This window comes from Phoenix dactylifera, unplaced genomic scaffold (genome assembly GCF_009389715.1).
Source record: "Phoenix dactylifera cultivar Barhee BC4 unplaced genomic scaffold, palm_55x_up_171113_PBpolish2nd_filt_p 001873F, whole genome shotgun sequence".
Lineage (NCBI taxonomy): Eukaryota > Viridiplantae > Streptophyta > Magnoliopsida > Arecales > Arecaceae > Phoenix > Phoenix dactylifera.
The window spans coordinates 28763-43045 of record NW_024069163.1 but is presented as its reverse complement, the minus strand read 5'-3'; the positions used below and the strand labels follow the sequence as shown (position 1 = coordinate 43045).

The 14283-nt window shown below is 37.9% G+C and overlaps 2 protein-coding genes and 2 non-coding genes across 4 annotated transcripts; all 4 read right to left on the bottom strand.

Moving 5' to 3' along the window:
- Positions 1–714: 714 nt before the first annotated feature.
- On the bottom strand, positions 715–4769 carry LOC103703096 (40S ribosomal protein S25). The gene is made up of 4 exons (XM_008785807.4): positions 4624–4769; positions 4452–4526; positions 4228–4362; positions 715–1038 (listed from the first exon to the last, which is right to left on the bottom strand). The coding sequence occupies exons 1-4, from the start codon at positions 4624–4626 to the stop codon at positions 925–927; spliced, it is 327 nt and encodes a 108-aa protein (XP_008784029.2). The 5' UTR covers positions 4627–4769; the 3' UTR covers positions 715–924.
- On the bottom strand, positions 3036–3157 carry LOC113462482. Its single transcript, XR_003384910.1, has one exon. It is a non-coding gene; the product is annotated as a small nucleolar RNA snoR86 (small nucleolar RNA).
- Positions 3221–3340, bottom strand: LOC113462480. The gene has a single exon (XR_003384908.2). It is a non-coding gene; the product is annotated as a small nucleolar RNA snoR86 (small nucleolar RNA).
- A 1303-nt stretch (positions 4770–6072) lies between the features above and the next one.
- Positions 6073–14075, bottom strand: LOC103703097 (signal recognition particle 54 kDa protein, chloroplastic). The gene is made up of 15 exons (XM_008785808.3): positions 13826–14075; positions 13593–13725; positions 13169–13236; positions 12968–13069; positions 11372–11524; positions 11200–11277; positions 10788–10913; positions 9826–9928; positions 9361–9461; positions 8251–8388; positions 8016–8159; positions 7754–7829; positions 7155–7240; positions 6875–7000; positions 6073–6502 (listed from the first exon to the last, which is right to left on the bottom strand). The coding sequence occupies exons 1-15, from the start codon at positions 14009–14011 to the stop codon at positions 6395–6397; spliced, it is 1728 nt and encodes a 575-aa protein (XP_008784030.2). The 5' UTR covers positions 14012–14075; the 3' UTR covers positions 6073–6394.
- Between the last annotated feature and the right edge of the window lie 208 nt (positions 14076–14283).

Below are 14283 nucleotides of genomic sequence, written 5' to 3'. Positions count from 1 at the left end.
GACCTGTGTGACATACAAGCCATAAAAGGTGCAGACGATATATCCAAAGACTCATCCAGTCAATGTACGATACAATAATGCTTCATAACCAGTTAATTATCTCTTAGACTGAGATCAGAGACCAAATTGAAGCAGCCAGATGAAGTCTTCTGCCCTGATTAGGACCATCCTACTTGAAATGCTTATTACCCCTTTACCAAAAGAGAGCATATATCATAGATGAGTGTTTATAAGCAGGTAGCCAGGTAGGCATGTCCTCCAGCTGAAAAAATTATTGTAGCAGCTCTAAACATGAAGCTACGTTGTCGTTGATCTTCAGGTGGATAATTTCCAGGTATATATTAGCATATCCGGCAAAAAGACTGAGAAAAAAAACTCTTCCTCTGAAGTATTTTTACATTTTTATTTGCCGATCCATCTGACTCCTATTAGTGTTCCCAGAAAGTCTGATTTTACATGAAGTCCACAGGCTTTGGCGAAAACCAGAGCAAGTCAGAAATTTATCAGCAAACCCCGGCAGATAAAATGTCAGTTGACTCCACTCAACAATCACCCTAGTATACGAAAAAGAAGAAAAAAACAATCACCATAGAAATAAATCATATCTAACACTGATTACAAGACATACCCAGTGCATCTGCTTCATCTCATAAAGCTTGATAATTAACATATTGGCAAAAATCTCTTCCTGGCACCATTCTTCACATCCAGACCAAACATAAAGGTATTACTTTTTTTCTTATTGGTAAATCATAGCATAAAATATTAAAATTCATTTAGCTGCTACAGGATTTAATAAACGACAGAAGATAGGATCCAAAACAAAAGACTTGTTTTGTTTCAAAAACAACAAAAAGCACAAGTCACTAACTCTTGAAATATGAAGAACATCATCAACCAAGAACAAAACCCAGAATTGTCCCTCTAGGTGTTGGTGGCTCTTGTGTAAATTTGTTGACTGGCATGGGCAGATACCATCCTGATGGAACCCCTTGCCATTAGATCCTTTATTGCCCTTCTCGCCAGTGATCCATTGACCTAAAAAAAGGACAGAGATACAAGTCAGATTAGGATAATGTTTTGTGCAAAAAGGAAAAATCATTAAAAAATAGATGACATCACATTAGTAGATATATTGACATGAAGCATCTCAGAGAGGGATCAGGAAGATTCTAGCACCCAAAGATATGCACTAAGTGGCTTAACCAAAAATAACAAATGAAGAGCAGAACTCTAAACTTGTTTTGTCTAAGTTGCCTGTCATGTTGGAAAAAAATTGCATCTAGAAAGCCACAGCTTAAATGCTAATGCTATATAGAATATGAAGGAAATTCAAAATCAAAAAACTTTAGCTTGTTTACCATCTAGATCCATTGGGCATTAAAATACAGCATAGCAATAATCCTCATCTGCGTTTACATCTGCAGGTAAAATTTTGGTCTCTAGCTCGAAGCCTCAAGCTATATCACAATTTTGGAACCTGTAAGCTAGCTTTTTCAGAGTAGATACCCTTCTAGTCAATAAAGGGCGACTCACAGAAGTACGAAAGGCCATCAGCCAAGAACCTAGTGATTAGTTTGGATACATCACTTTTGTCTCAGCACTCGGCCACAAACCTACGTGTTGCAGATCTATATTAATCTATCCATTAATAAATTTAGGTCATCAGATTTCCAATTTGCCTCTTTCATTGAAATGCAAGAAAAGGAGATTTTGGAACATCTAAAATGTCATAGCAAAGGAAGAAAAACTACAAGAACAAGAAATTTACACACGCTAAGACAAGATTAGCATGAACAAACCTTAATCAACTGAAACTTAAATTGTTTTCAGTCCCCACCCCCACCCGCCCCCCAAAAATTAAAAAAAATTCCTGGTGCAGCCATGGTAAGTATGTTTTGCTATGTACGAAGCTTGCACCCAAAATTGCAGTCAGAGCAGCCAAGCCATTCATTTCGACATTAGGCGGTCAAATTCAGAGAAGGTAATTTCTAATAGATCTTATTGTTGTTAACAATAGATATGACATAAATAATTTAAAAATACTCTAAGTTCAAAATTTGCCCGACACATCTTACACTGACAGTGCATAGGTTGGGTTGTTCTTAAAGTTGTGACAATTTAAAGTTGCAGCATCTTAACATTTATCAGGTCCCAAGTCCACAAAATTCTAAAAGTGTGTTATTCAGAGTAGAATCGCTAACCGCTAAAGCTCAAGGTGGGGTTTCTGAGAAGAAGGACTATACAAGCAAAGAAATACAAGAGAAAATGAGAAAAGAAGAAAATGTATAATTGTTGATGTTGGCAATCTGTGTTGTCAAAGCTTGGGTTGAAGAATCCTGTAAATCAGGGGGTATGTACCAAGCTTAGTAACAGCACAATCAAAAGGTACTATTTTTAGCTTTTAATGTATAAAATAAAAATGTGGCATCAATCACAGACAAAAAGGCATGCTGCATTGCTAAAAGTAAAACACAATGATAAACAATTACCTGACCATGAAACTTTAAATTATATGAAATCGGGACTATTACAGAGGATGCATTTTACTGCTCAAGGAAACTAGATTGAGAAACAATCTTTAAATTTTTTTTCTCTTACCTACACTATTCAAACTCAAGAAAAACACAACAAGCACGCATTGAAAGTATCCAGCTCAACACTGACATATTCCCTCTAGTTGATTAGTTCTTGCTGACGAGAGTGTAGATCAGTTTAGTTAGTGGTTGTGCAAAGGTTGTCAGTCCAGCAGTGCTAAACTAACATAAAATCAAAATGGCTGAGGCAAAGCTAAAATGGAAGTCAGAATGCTGAAATATGCTTCTAACCATCTACAAAATGATAATTCAAAACAGATGTTCAATGAAAAAAGATTTTAAAAAATAAGAAACTTATAAGAGCCTGGAATGATGTTCAAAGATAGGATACAAAGATTTCCTTGAAATGATCTTTGATCCATGATTGCTTTCAAAAATAGATGTTAGAAAAAATGTTATCTACTTCACAAAAAACTTTTGTACTCAGAAAAGAAAAGCAATGTAGCAATTTGTTCGAGGCCATCTTCAAAGAGAAAAAAATTGAGGGATGGAAAATTGCACAACTACCATCGCCAACTTTTATCTAAAGTATTCGCCATTCTAATTTGACAACTTTGTTGTGAAATTGGCTTATGCATTTCCTAAAATAACAAAAAATATGAAAACAAAATAAGGGGAATCAGAATGTAGCAATTTGTTGAGGCCATCTTCAAACAAGGAAATTGAGAGTCGCAGAGAATTGCAAACTATTATCTCCAACCTTCACCCAGAGTATATGCCACTTCAGTCAGGTGACTTTGCTCTGCAGAATATCTTATTAGTATTCTATGATTACAAAACGATTATAGAAAAGGAAACTAAGGTTTTCATATAAACATTAGTTTCAATTAATTTTTAGATATAAAATGTACTAAAACTCATTAACATAGTCAATCTATTTCAAAACTTAAGAAATTCTCAAACTACTTTACCTCCTACCATCTCTCCTCTTTCATCCTCTCCTAACCTCGCCTCCATTTTATTTTCAACCATGTACCTTATCTTAATTTCATTTACTTAACGAACTCACAGATGGGTGCTTCACCCTTTGCTTTCTTTGCCACCAAAAAAAGGGCATCCAGCAACAAGCCCATCTATCATAGACTCAAAAATACAAAGACAGCATTTTTCTAATTTCCTCATCAATGTATTCTACTTTGCGCAAACCTTAAAAAAGATAAAGCTAGGCTAAGAAAATCACGAATGGGTGCTTCGCCCTTCGCTTTCTTTAACGAACTCACAGTTGGGTGCTTCACCCTTCGCTTTCTTTGCTACAAAAAAAAGGGCATCCAGCAACAAGTCCATCTGTCATAGACTAAAAAATACAAAGACAACATTTTTCTGATTTCTTCATCAATGTTTTCTACTTTGCACAAACCTTGAAAAAGATAAGGCTAGACTAAGAAAATCCTAGCAGATATCAAATAGTTCCACCAAGAAATAAATCATGCAAACATGTATCAAAAGATAGCACCGTAAGCACTAAAAACAAGAGTTCGTAAATCCATAAAAAAGAAAGCAGATTAAAAGGGTCTAAGAATTTATGAAAAAAAGAAAAGCAACGGCAGATTAATCTCACAGAGATACTCATATATCACAATCGAATTCAGAAGATAAACGATAGATCGATAACAAAGTTGAGATCTTTTACCCTCAATCTGTCAGACAGCACAGAGGGAGTGATCATCTTGTACTTGGGAACCTCGGAGAGCATCTTATCATAGCTTGCCTGATCGAAGAGCACCGCGTTGTTCACCTTCTCCTTCTGCTTTCCCTTGCTCCACTTCTGCATTCCAAACCCTAATCACTTAGAAACAATCGAACATCAAAAACTCCCTAAACCCAAAATCTTAACCGTAAACTATATCGCATTACCTTCTTCTTCTGCTTCCCTCCGCCGGATTTGGCCGGCTTAGAAGACGGAGGAGGAGCCTTGTCCTTCTTCGGCGCCTGCCTCAGGAATCAAAGAAGATATCAGACACCAGAACATCGACTATGATGGAATCCAAGGGAGAGAAGGATGAGAGAAAAGGCGAGATCTTGTTACCATTCCGGAGGGGAAGTTGGGCTTCTACCGCTAAAGGTTTCAGCAAAGGTAGGAAGCAGCAGCGTCGAAGAGGGCCTTACCGATCCTTTTGAGAGTCGGATCGAAGAAATAGAGCCCTCCGCGAGATAGGGTTTCGCTGGCTTGGACTAACGTGCGCCAGGTCCGATTAAAAAATACTCGGGGAAGATCAGGACTGTTGGATCCGCGCTGGGTACTCCTACGGTCCGATTGTCCCCTCTTCGAGCGAAAGAAGGATTTCCTTCGCTTGAAGATTCGTGCAGGCGGATGAATTAAAAAGCCCGAACTGTGTTGAGGTCTGTGGGGGTGCAATCCAACGGCCGACATTGCTAGAAAAGATCAACCTTTTTTTGCGCTGAAGATACAACCCGAACCCGAGAAGGAAACCAACCCTAACCCAAGACTAGCGAGATCTATGGGAGTGCGATCCAACGATCGACATTATTAAAAAAGATCAACCATTTTTTCGTGCCAAAGATACAACCCGAACCCGAGAAGGAAACCAACCCTAACCCAAGACTAGCGAGATCCATGGGAGTGCGATCCAACGGTCGACATAGTTAAAAAAGATCAACCATTTTTTCGTGCGAAGGATACAATCCAAACCCGAGAAGAAAACCAAACCTAGACCAAGACTAGCCCAAAAAAGGGCTGGGTCGTATGGCTGCCGTATTTAGCTTTTCTCTATTTGCTTGTGTGGTTATATTTCCTTTGCTGAGTTTGAAGCTTTTGTTAACAGAATACGAACTCGGTTCACATGCAAAGGCTAATTGGCACGATAATAACATGGAGCTAAATCCGACGACCACCCTCGAATCTTGTTGCTCTCAATTGTTGCACATGAGATAGCCATGATTCCCATGGCATGGGGTTCAAGTGAACTCCCATGCTCAACAGCGCCCATCAGCATTTAGATGAGACCAGAACCAGACTGAGCCAGCTCTTTGTAGCTAACAAGCAACCATCTGGGAGAAAATTTTCTCTTGGCATCTGGATGGATGCTGCTTCTCAATAAATGGTGGATTCCTAGCAGGTTGCATGCAGGATGACAATGCGATTCACAAAAAAGCTGTAGTGCCTACCGGCAGGCAGACCCCATCTTTTTTTTCTTTTTTTCTTTTTGTTTTTGCTAAAACGAATGAATCACACAAATCTAATACGAATACACCCCAAAGGGAGGGTGGCAAAGCTGCACCAACCAGCCACAGTATCTCAACAGAATGATCTATAACAAAAAAAACAACCCAATCCGCTGCTCTATATACCTCGTGGTAAATATGACTCTTCTTAAAGATGATACACTTCCTCGCCCACAGACACATGTCCAAGAGCAAGTCGATAACTCCTAATGAATGTATGAGCTCAAATATATGATGTAAGGGACAAGCCTCACTTGATTCCTCCCAGCAATAGAAATGAGATCCTCTGGCAGACTAGGAACGAGGTTGGCTCCAATTGTACAAGTTAGCAAGTCACCTGCCCCCATCCTTTACATTTCGATCCCAAAGAAAGAGGATTTTCTGAATTATGGTGGAGGAGATTTTCTTTTTTAAATTACATTCCAGGCTGTTGGATTGTTTCGAAAATGAATATCAAGGACTCAAACTCAAGGCACATCCTTAAACAGATTTACCGATACAGCAGGAAAATCTCCCCTTTTTTCTGACTTCAAATATAGCAGGAAAAGCAATCCATCCCAGCAAGAATAAACGCGGAATGTTTTAAGGCTACACATATTTTAACTCGACATTCTTCAAGTCTTAGATCCAAAACCACGAGGACTCGGCCTTGATGATGCTGAATCTGCAAACTGCCTCCGCGACTCTGATCTCCTCTTCCTCCTTGCAGTACCAGGAGGTGCCTGATAGACATATATTACGTGTATACAGAAGTATAAGCAAATTCAGAATGTATTGATAATCAAGTATTAAACTTGAATTAAATGAGTAAAATATATCTTGGAGCATAGTTGGTTACATCTACATGTGAGTAGGCTAAGACATGATCCAACCAAGTCTTTGTAATGTTGAAGGTCATCAAGGAGCACACCCTCAATGAGGTATGAGATTTGCTCTACTATTGATGTCAAGTGTAGATAACTTTTTGGATACATTAATTAATGTCATTGTCCAAGGAAACTGCTAAGTACCAAGTAAAATGAAGATAAATAAATATGAATCCATGAGTCCAAGCAATAGGTCTATTTTTCGATAGAGATAGTGAACAAGAGTACCTTTTGTTCAGCTCTGAGTGACTCCTCGAGATTGCTTAAGGCAGGGATTGACCCCCCTTCCATGACGCCCATTAAATTCTTCATCCGGATGCGCATTTGGAAAAGTTGAGCAACAAGTTGGCTGACCTGAAACAGTGAAATGCTCTCTCACTCTCAACATCAACACTAAAATTTGTTGTAACGTTCCATGAAGAATACTCCAGTTACTTCTGCAGGAGGCAATCAAAACAGGGTGCATTGGAGCAACATCCTGAGCCCAGAAACATTAAGAGAAATAAACCTGTTGTTCTGTTTTTCCAGACTCCAAAGCAATTCTCTTCCTCCTAGCAGCTGATTCAGCTAACAGTTCTGGTTTTTCTCGTTCCTCTGCAAGTTAAATGACAATGAATTGACAGTAAAACATATGATAAGTTATACGACACTTATCTTGGAGCAATTGGATATATGAGACCCTACAAGTGAAAAATGTATATTAACTATTTTTCTGTTGACGACCAACTTGTCACTGATGCAGTATTTTCAAGAAAACAATGGAGTCCTACAATTTTCCATAAGTTGCACCAAGATAACATCCCCCACCCTCCTTTTGTCTCTTTAAAGTAACAATAGTTCTCAGCACAATCTATCATACAGAAGTAAGTTTTCCAACTGAAATAAATAATGAATACGGTAAACTTCTAGAACACGGTTCTCAAATTCATATTAATGCTTCTAGATATACAGCAAGGAGCCATGAGTAAAGACCAGAAATAGAATATTGATGTGTGTATGAGATGCATATGCAGCATAAAAGAACCATAGGAAGTAAATAAATAAATAAAAAGTTAGAAGAACCACTTGTTTTAGGAATTAGAAATTGTCCTGAGGTATAACACATACCAGGGGTCATCACATTAATCATTGATTCCATAATTTTTAAGCTCTTGTCTGCTTCACGAATTTGAGCTGGAGTCACCTTTATCAGCATAAAATGTCATAGTAAGCTACTGTGTTAGTTTCTACAATCCAAACCAACACTGAGGTTATGTTATATGCTTCAGATTCACAATGGGATGGCCCATATCTTACAACCACCTCTCAAATTTACTTCCTTATTAAAAATTATTTTAGAGGAACAAAGAAAAGAAAGTTTAACACTTACCTTTCCCATACCTGGGATCATTCCAATTACACGGCTCATAGATCCCATTTGTGCAACGGCACGTGTTTGCTTAAGAAAGTCATTGAAGTCAAATTTTGCACTCATTATTTTCTTCTGTAATTCCTCGGCATCTTCTTGTTGCATCTACTTGAACAATTTAGGTCAAAACTCCTTAAAATAACATCATTTCACCAGGAAAAAAAAAAGAAAAAAGGAAGAGAAAGTAGAAACTTACAACTTCCTGGGCCTTCTCCACAAATGAAAGAACGTCTCCCATCCCTAATATGCGTCCTGCCATGCGATCAGGATAGAAAGGCTCAAGGTCTTCCAAGCGTTCCCCTCGACTTACAAGCTTGATTGGCTTTCCTGATACCTGCCATGGCCCAAAAATTATTGCTGTGTAAAGCAGGAAAAAAAAGGGTTCACATGGTGCATGCATGAAGTATGAAATTGAAATGATAAAGTAATTAGAGGCTTTTTCTGCTTATCCTCCATAAAAGTAACAAGATATAATTAGATAATAATTAGTACAATAAAAGCAGATTAAAATAATTTTGTCCAATTTTCATCGATCTCAATTGATCCCTCGTTACTGCCCATAGGATAAGTAATGGGTAGGGATGACAGGATTTGAACCTTTGAATAATTTGGAACCCCAAGCAAACGCGGTGAGAGATAAGGCTTAAGAGAGAAGGTTGTCCCATGCCTTTCTTATGTGAACCTTGAGTCCTATTGTGCCATACAAATTGTTTGTCCTTCATTCTACACATAAACAATGAAACAAGTTTACATATTGTGCCATATTGTTCATACTTGGATTCTAAATCAAGGTTTTAATGGAGGTGTGTTATCATAGCATGGTTGCATACACAAGTTTACACCTGTTCCATTAATCCACCAAGCTATTAATACAAATTCTAATATTCAACCATTCAAAAAATGCACATGATTTCCAATAATCTTATTACGTTAAGAAACTACCAAGTTAAGCAAGTTTTGGAACACTTGAAATGAGAGTTGGACCCTGAGTCCTCAATCTAAGAGTTCATAGACTGGAATCTATCTCAAGTGAAATTATGAATGTACTGGCAAAAAATGACAGGGAACAATCAGCAGATATAGAAATGCAAATATGGAATTATATATGGCTCAAAAGATTCAGGAACTAGCATTTTATAAAGATAAATATAAGAGGCACTGGCCATGGCTTATTTAATATAAGTTGGAGCATCAATGCAGAATCATCACCACCCTAAGACTGCATGAAGAAAAGTTTTCTTCGTGTACACAATCATATCCAAAAAAGAAAACATGATATCTGCTGAGATATTGAGAAGATAAAAACCTCTTTAACACTCAAAGCCGCTCCACCTCTAGAGTCACCATCCAACTTTGTCAGTATAGCACCAGTAATACCAATCTCAATATTGAATGTTGTGACCAAGGCTGAGATGGAAAATAAGAAAGCAAAAAAAGAAGAAGAGTAAGATGGAAGTTAAAGTGGAAGATAAAGCAATTGAAGGAGAAATCATAGCAAAGAAAAACAAAACAAGTTAACAACTACCAAAGCAACCCATTCGTAGCAGACCATAGATATAATGCAACTTCTTGCCAAAGAATTACTTGCAAGTTGCTGCGGTCTATGCCTTTCATGCAGCATAAAAATGGACATAAAGAACTTGATAAAGTATCAGGTTACAGGAAGCAAAATTTCAAATCCCACAGAAGAAACAACACTAAGCAATTAACCTAGATTTTTAACATATTGGAAATTAATCCATCAAAGCAAAGTAAAATAAATCTTGAATACCTGCAGCTTCTTGGCCAGTCATTGCATCCACCACAAGCAAAACTTCTACAGGATTCACTGCCTGCTTTACTTCCTTTAATTCATCCATCATTGTTTTATCTATCTGATTCAAGAGAAAATCAGCTAAGATCAATCAATAATGCTTGATTATGAAGTTGATACAGTAAAAATAGCCTAAAATAAGATAAACTATGGCTTAAAAATATTGATGGAAAACATCAAATCACAGAAGTGCAAGGGATTCGCCAAAAAAAAAGAAAGAAACAATATATCTATTTCCAGTTCCATCATTAAATATACCTGCATTTACAACCCTTGATCCAATGCAATAACTAAGATCAACAACCATATCCCTGAGGATGATAGCATCAAAATCTTTTCATGTAAATAGATTGTGTAAATCTTATTTCTGATGGCACACTGCAGGGGTCGGGACCCTGATCTCAAAGATATGACAGGCACCTATTGAGTTTTGAGGGGAAACTAAGCAGCTTCTGGTTAAGTGACAAAAACAGGACAACTCAAAAAGTAATTCAAAGATGAAGAATCATGGCCTCTAGCTTCTATGCTACAGAGCAGCATTCATCCAATAGCTTGCTACATAGAATTAAAGTTGTAATATCACCAAGATATAATATTGCAGCTTGTCAAATAATTGTCTTTTAATATGGCCAAACTACAATGTTGTTCTACATACTTCAATATGCCAAAGATATAATATTGCAGCTTGTTAAATGTTGTCTTTTAATTGTCTTTTAACCAATTGCGGAACCAGAACTCTAAAAAAAGTCTGTTATTCTAGTTCAGCAATATCATTCTAAATTTTACTTATCAACAATCATATAGGAAAATCCATGGCTGAATTGAGCATGTTGGTGTTCCTAGTCAAAATAATCCACCCATGTAGTTGCATTAGAAAAATAAAAGTAAAAAAAATTCACATATGAAGGGTATCAAGGAACCTGCAATCTTCCAGCGGTATCCACTATAACCACATCAATGGTCTTCTTTTTAGCCTCCTCAAGACCATGCTTAGCTATTTGTGAAGGCTTTATATCAGTACCTTCAGTATAAACAGGTACCCCCACCTGTGACAAGCTTACTATTTAGCATAAGGATAAACAAGGTGAACTAAAAGAATGTTATCATGTTGAATGCCACAATAAAGAAATAATTGAAATAAGAATCTTAATTATGTATATTCCAAGATGCTTATTTGAAAATAGATGCAGCAAACATGGAAAGAAGTTCCACAGATGAATGCCTTGTGCATGATCAAACTTGCTCAAGTTTGCATGTTAATAACTAAAGTGTAACAGGACATCACAAATGATATGTTTATTACAAATCAGATGTAGAACACATTGAAAGTACCTGCTCACTCAAAATTACAAGTTGGTCAATAGCTGCAGGCCTGTACACATCTGCAGCAACCAGCAGGCAACTTTTCCCCTGTAACCTGTGTCATGTCTATTAGTATTGATAGTTTACAAAGAATTCCTCTTCTCATAAATAGGCAGTAAAATGAAAGTGAGTTGAACTGCACCAGTTTCTTAAGGTAGAAGGCAAGCTTTGCGCAAACAGTAGTCTTTCCAACACCTTGTAGGCCTGCTAGCAATATCACTGTGGGACCAGACTTTGCAAATACCAAATCAGAAACTTCACCACCCATCAGTTGCACAAGCTCATCGCGTACAATCTGCAATTTGGAGTTACGTGAAATTGCTGTCCTTACACAGGTTTTTCCTAACAAGATTAGCATTTGAATACTAAATAATTTCTTTCTCTGGTAAGGAGTAAAAGGATTATGTAAACATTTAAATTTAAAATGGAAAAAAAAAATTGAAAGACTGATGCTTAGAAAGAAAGCACTTCCAAAGGGTGGAAAACAAGGAGCTAGATATATGTATACCCTCTTTCCAAGCAAAGTAGATGACATATTTTGTTCCTACTAGTAGCAGTAAATGGCATGCTCCTATGTACTGGTGATTTTATCTTACTGAAGATAAAATAGTTTTATATCTTTCTTGTGATTATTCAGCACTTTCTCGGAGGCATTTTCAGCTAGAAAATCCCTTATCTGAGATATGCACCTGAGCTTACCCTGACTTATGAAAGTAAGCATGCGACATGTAAGAAATTGCAGATATTATTCAGAAAACATCATGTACAAACAGCAGGGCTGCATATATTTCATTATTTGTATTGAACCAAAAGTTTTCCAATGTTTACACCAGCCCACAACCAAAAAAAGGACATCTAAAAAACATAACCTAATTTATCGCATCTGGGTTCCTGATTTCTGAGCCTACTTAACCATCAATGCAAGACACGTCCATATTTCGCTGGTCTGGTGCTCTTTACAAACTCTTTGAAACCACCACCACTGACTGTTCCATTAAGACCTCTATATTTTTCACCCGGGCTGCTGCCATTCCAATGTCTGGGGAGGGTCAGTTGTACTTCCTAGATTTACTAGACTCTGATAAATGCAGCTATTGAGGTTCCTCCAACATAATCATTTCGCATTCTGCATTCCCAGATTTACCAAAACCCACTTTAGGATCCTAACCTACTAAGCCCACTCTATGTTCATAAAACCATCTTTCTTGTCAAGGTTTTGATCCGGACAGCATTGGTAAGTTTCTCACAATTTTTTGCTCAAGGAGAAGTTTGTTTTGCAACTCTAAATGATGTGCTGGTTGATTGTTAAGCAAGTGTTGCACACAACCCAAAACATATCCTGTCTTACTGTTTTCCAATATGGGCTGTATCAATATTCTTCTTTGTTATCATCCATCAACTAAAAGTGACCTATCTATAATTCAAACAGAATGTACTAAAGGTTTCAAAATTAGAGCTCCTACGCACATTCCATGTTTCTTTTCATCAAGCCTAGTTGCCAAAATTCTCACATGATGAGTTTAAATTTTGCAATTTCACATTGCCAAGAATCTTAAGCTGCTGGGGCCTTGAAATTGAGGAGGAAAAAGATCATGAAGATTATTGGTAATTGGATTGGTTTATCTTGAACATAGCCCACATTGGTTCCTAAACCAACCCAAACTGAGTCAATCAACAAGGTCTCATGTCCATTATTAATTGGCTATGGATAAATAATGCCCAACAGTCAACCAACTACCTTCACTAATTGTTGATCTGGTCGCACCCCTCGAATTAAGCCAACACCAACAGCTTGTTCACCGACAGACTGCACAAACCTTCTCACAACCGGCAAGCTTACCTGCACAAAAAGGAAAATTCAGGGTTTAAAGATGATGTTAGAAGACAGATACAATTCACTGACATATATCAAATCTCTGAAGCTTAACAATCAACTCACATCTGCTTCCAAAAGGGCCCTCCTAATATCTCGCATCGGTTCAGCGATATTCTCCTTCGTAAGAACATCTGAAGCATAATAAAAGTGCCCGGAAGGAGGCATTCCTCTTAAATTCTATAAGGCATGTATATAATAACATGTGCTTTTGAAATCATTATATACCAAAGACAACGGCATAAAGATTGTTGGTATGGTCATTATTCTTTTCCTTTCCGATAGTAATTTAACAAACAGTTCACAACTGAAATGAACAATCACTATCGGAAAAAATAAAGTGAAAATTAGGATTTTGATAAGCTTAAGAGAAGTTGCAAGTATTGCAAAGCATTAAAGGAATGCAAACTCAAACAAAATGATGAACAAAAGTAAGGAATTTAAAGCAAAAGAGCAACAGTAGGGAGAAAATAGCAGACGAGGAGCAGACCTACTCCCCGGAGTTTGTTCCATGCCGATTCGAGGCCACTCGTCAATTGTCCAAACATCTCAGCCCTCACTATGAAACTGCTTTGTCTGCTTACATTTCGAGAGCTGGAATTAACCCAACCCGCCACGTCCCTCTGAGACCAAGTACAATGAGAAGCTTTGCAATGAGAAGTAATTCGACGGACAAACGAAAGACAGAAACTTTCCGCTGGAATCGAAGGCGGACGAGCTTACAGTGAAGGGATTCCTGGGCGAAGATCCCAGGGACAGGGTCGAGCCGGTCCACGAAGAAGCCGAGTTCGCGGGAAGCCTCGGCCTTCCCGCGCCCCTGGAGATGCGGAGGGCGATGCGGAGAGGGAGGGAAGGCGCGGACGGAGAGAGATGGCGGGAAGAAACGGCCGAGAAGGAGATGGTTTCCATGTCGAGAGGGAAGGATGAAAGGAAGTGCAGAAGAAAGGATAGGATAATGGAGAACAAGAACCCTTCTTGTCTCTTTATTCCCCCATTCTTATATGCAGTCACCGCGGAACCGGTTAACATTCCATTGTCCCGCAGACGTAAATTTATCGAAAGCGTCCTACTCGGACCAATCACTATTTTTTAAGTCCTGCAATCCGGTTTTTTTTTTTTCCACACTAAAGCGGATGGATCGCACAGATGCTCCCAATAAAACAAAAAAAAAATAAAATACT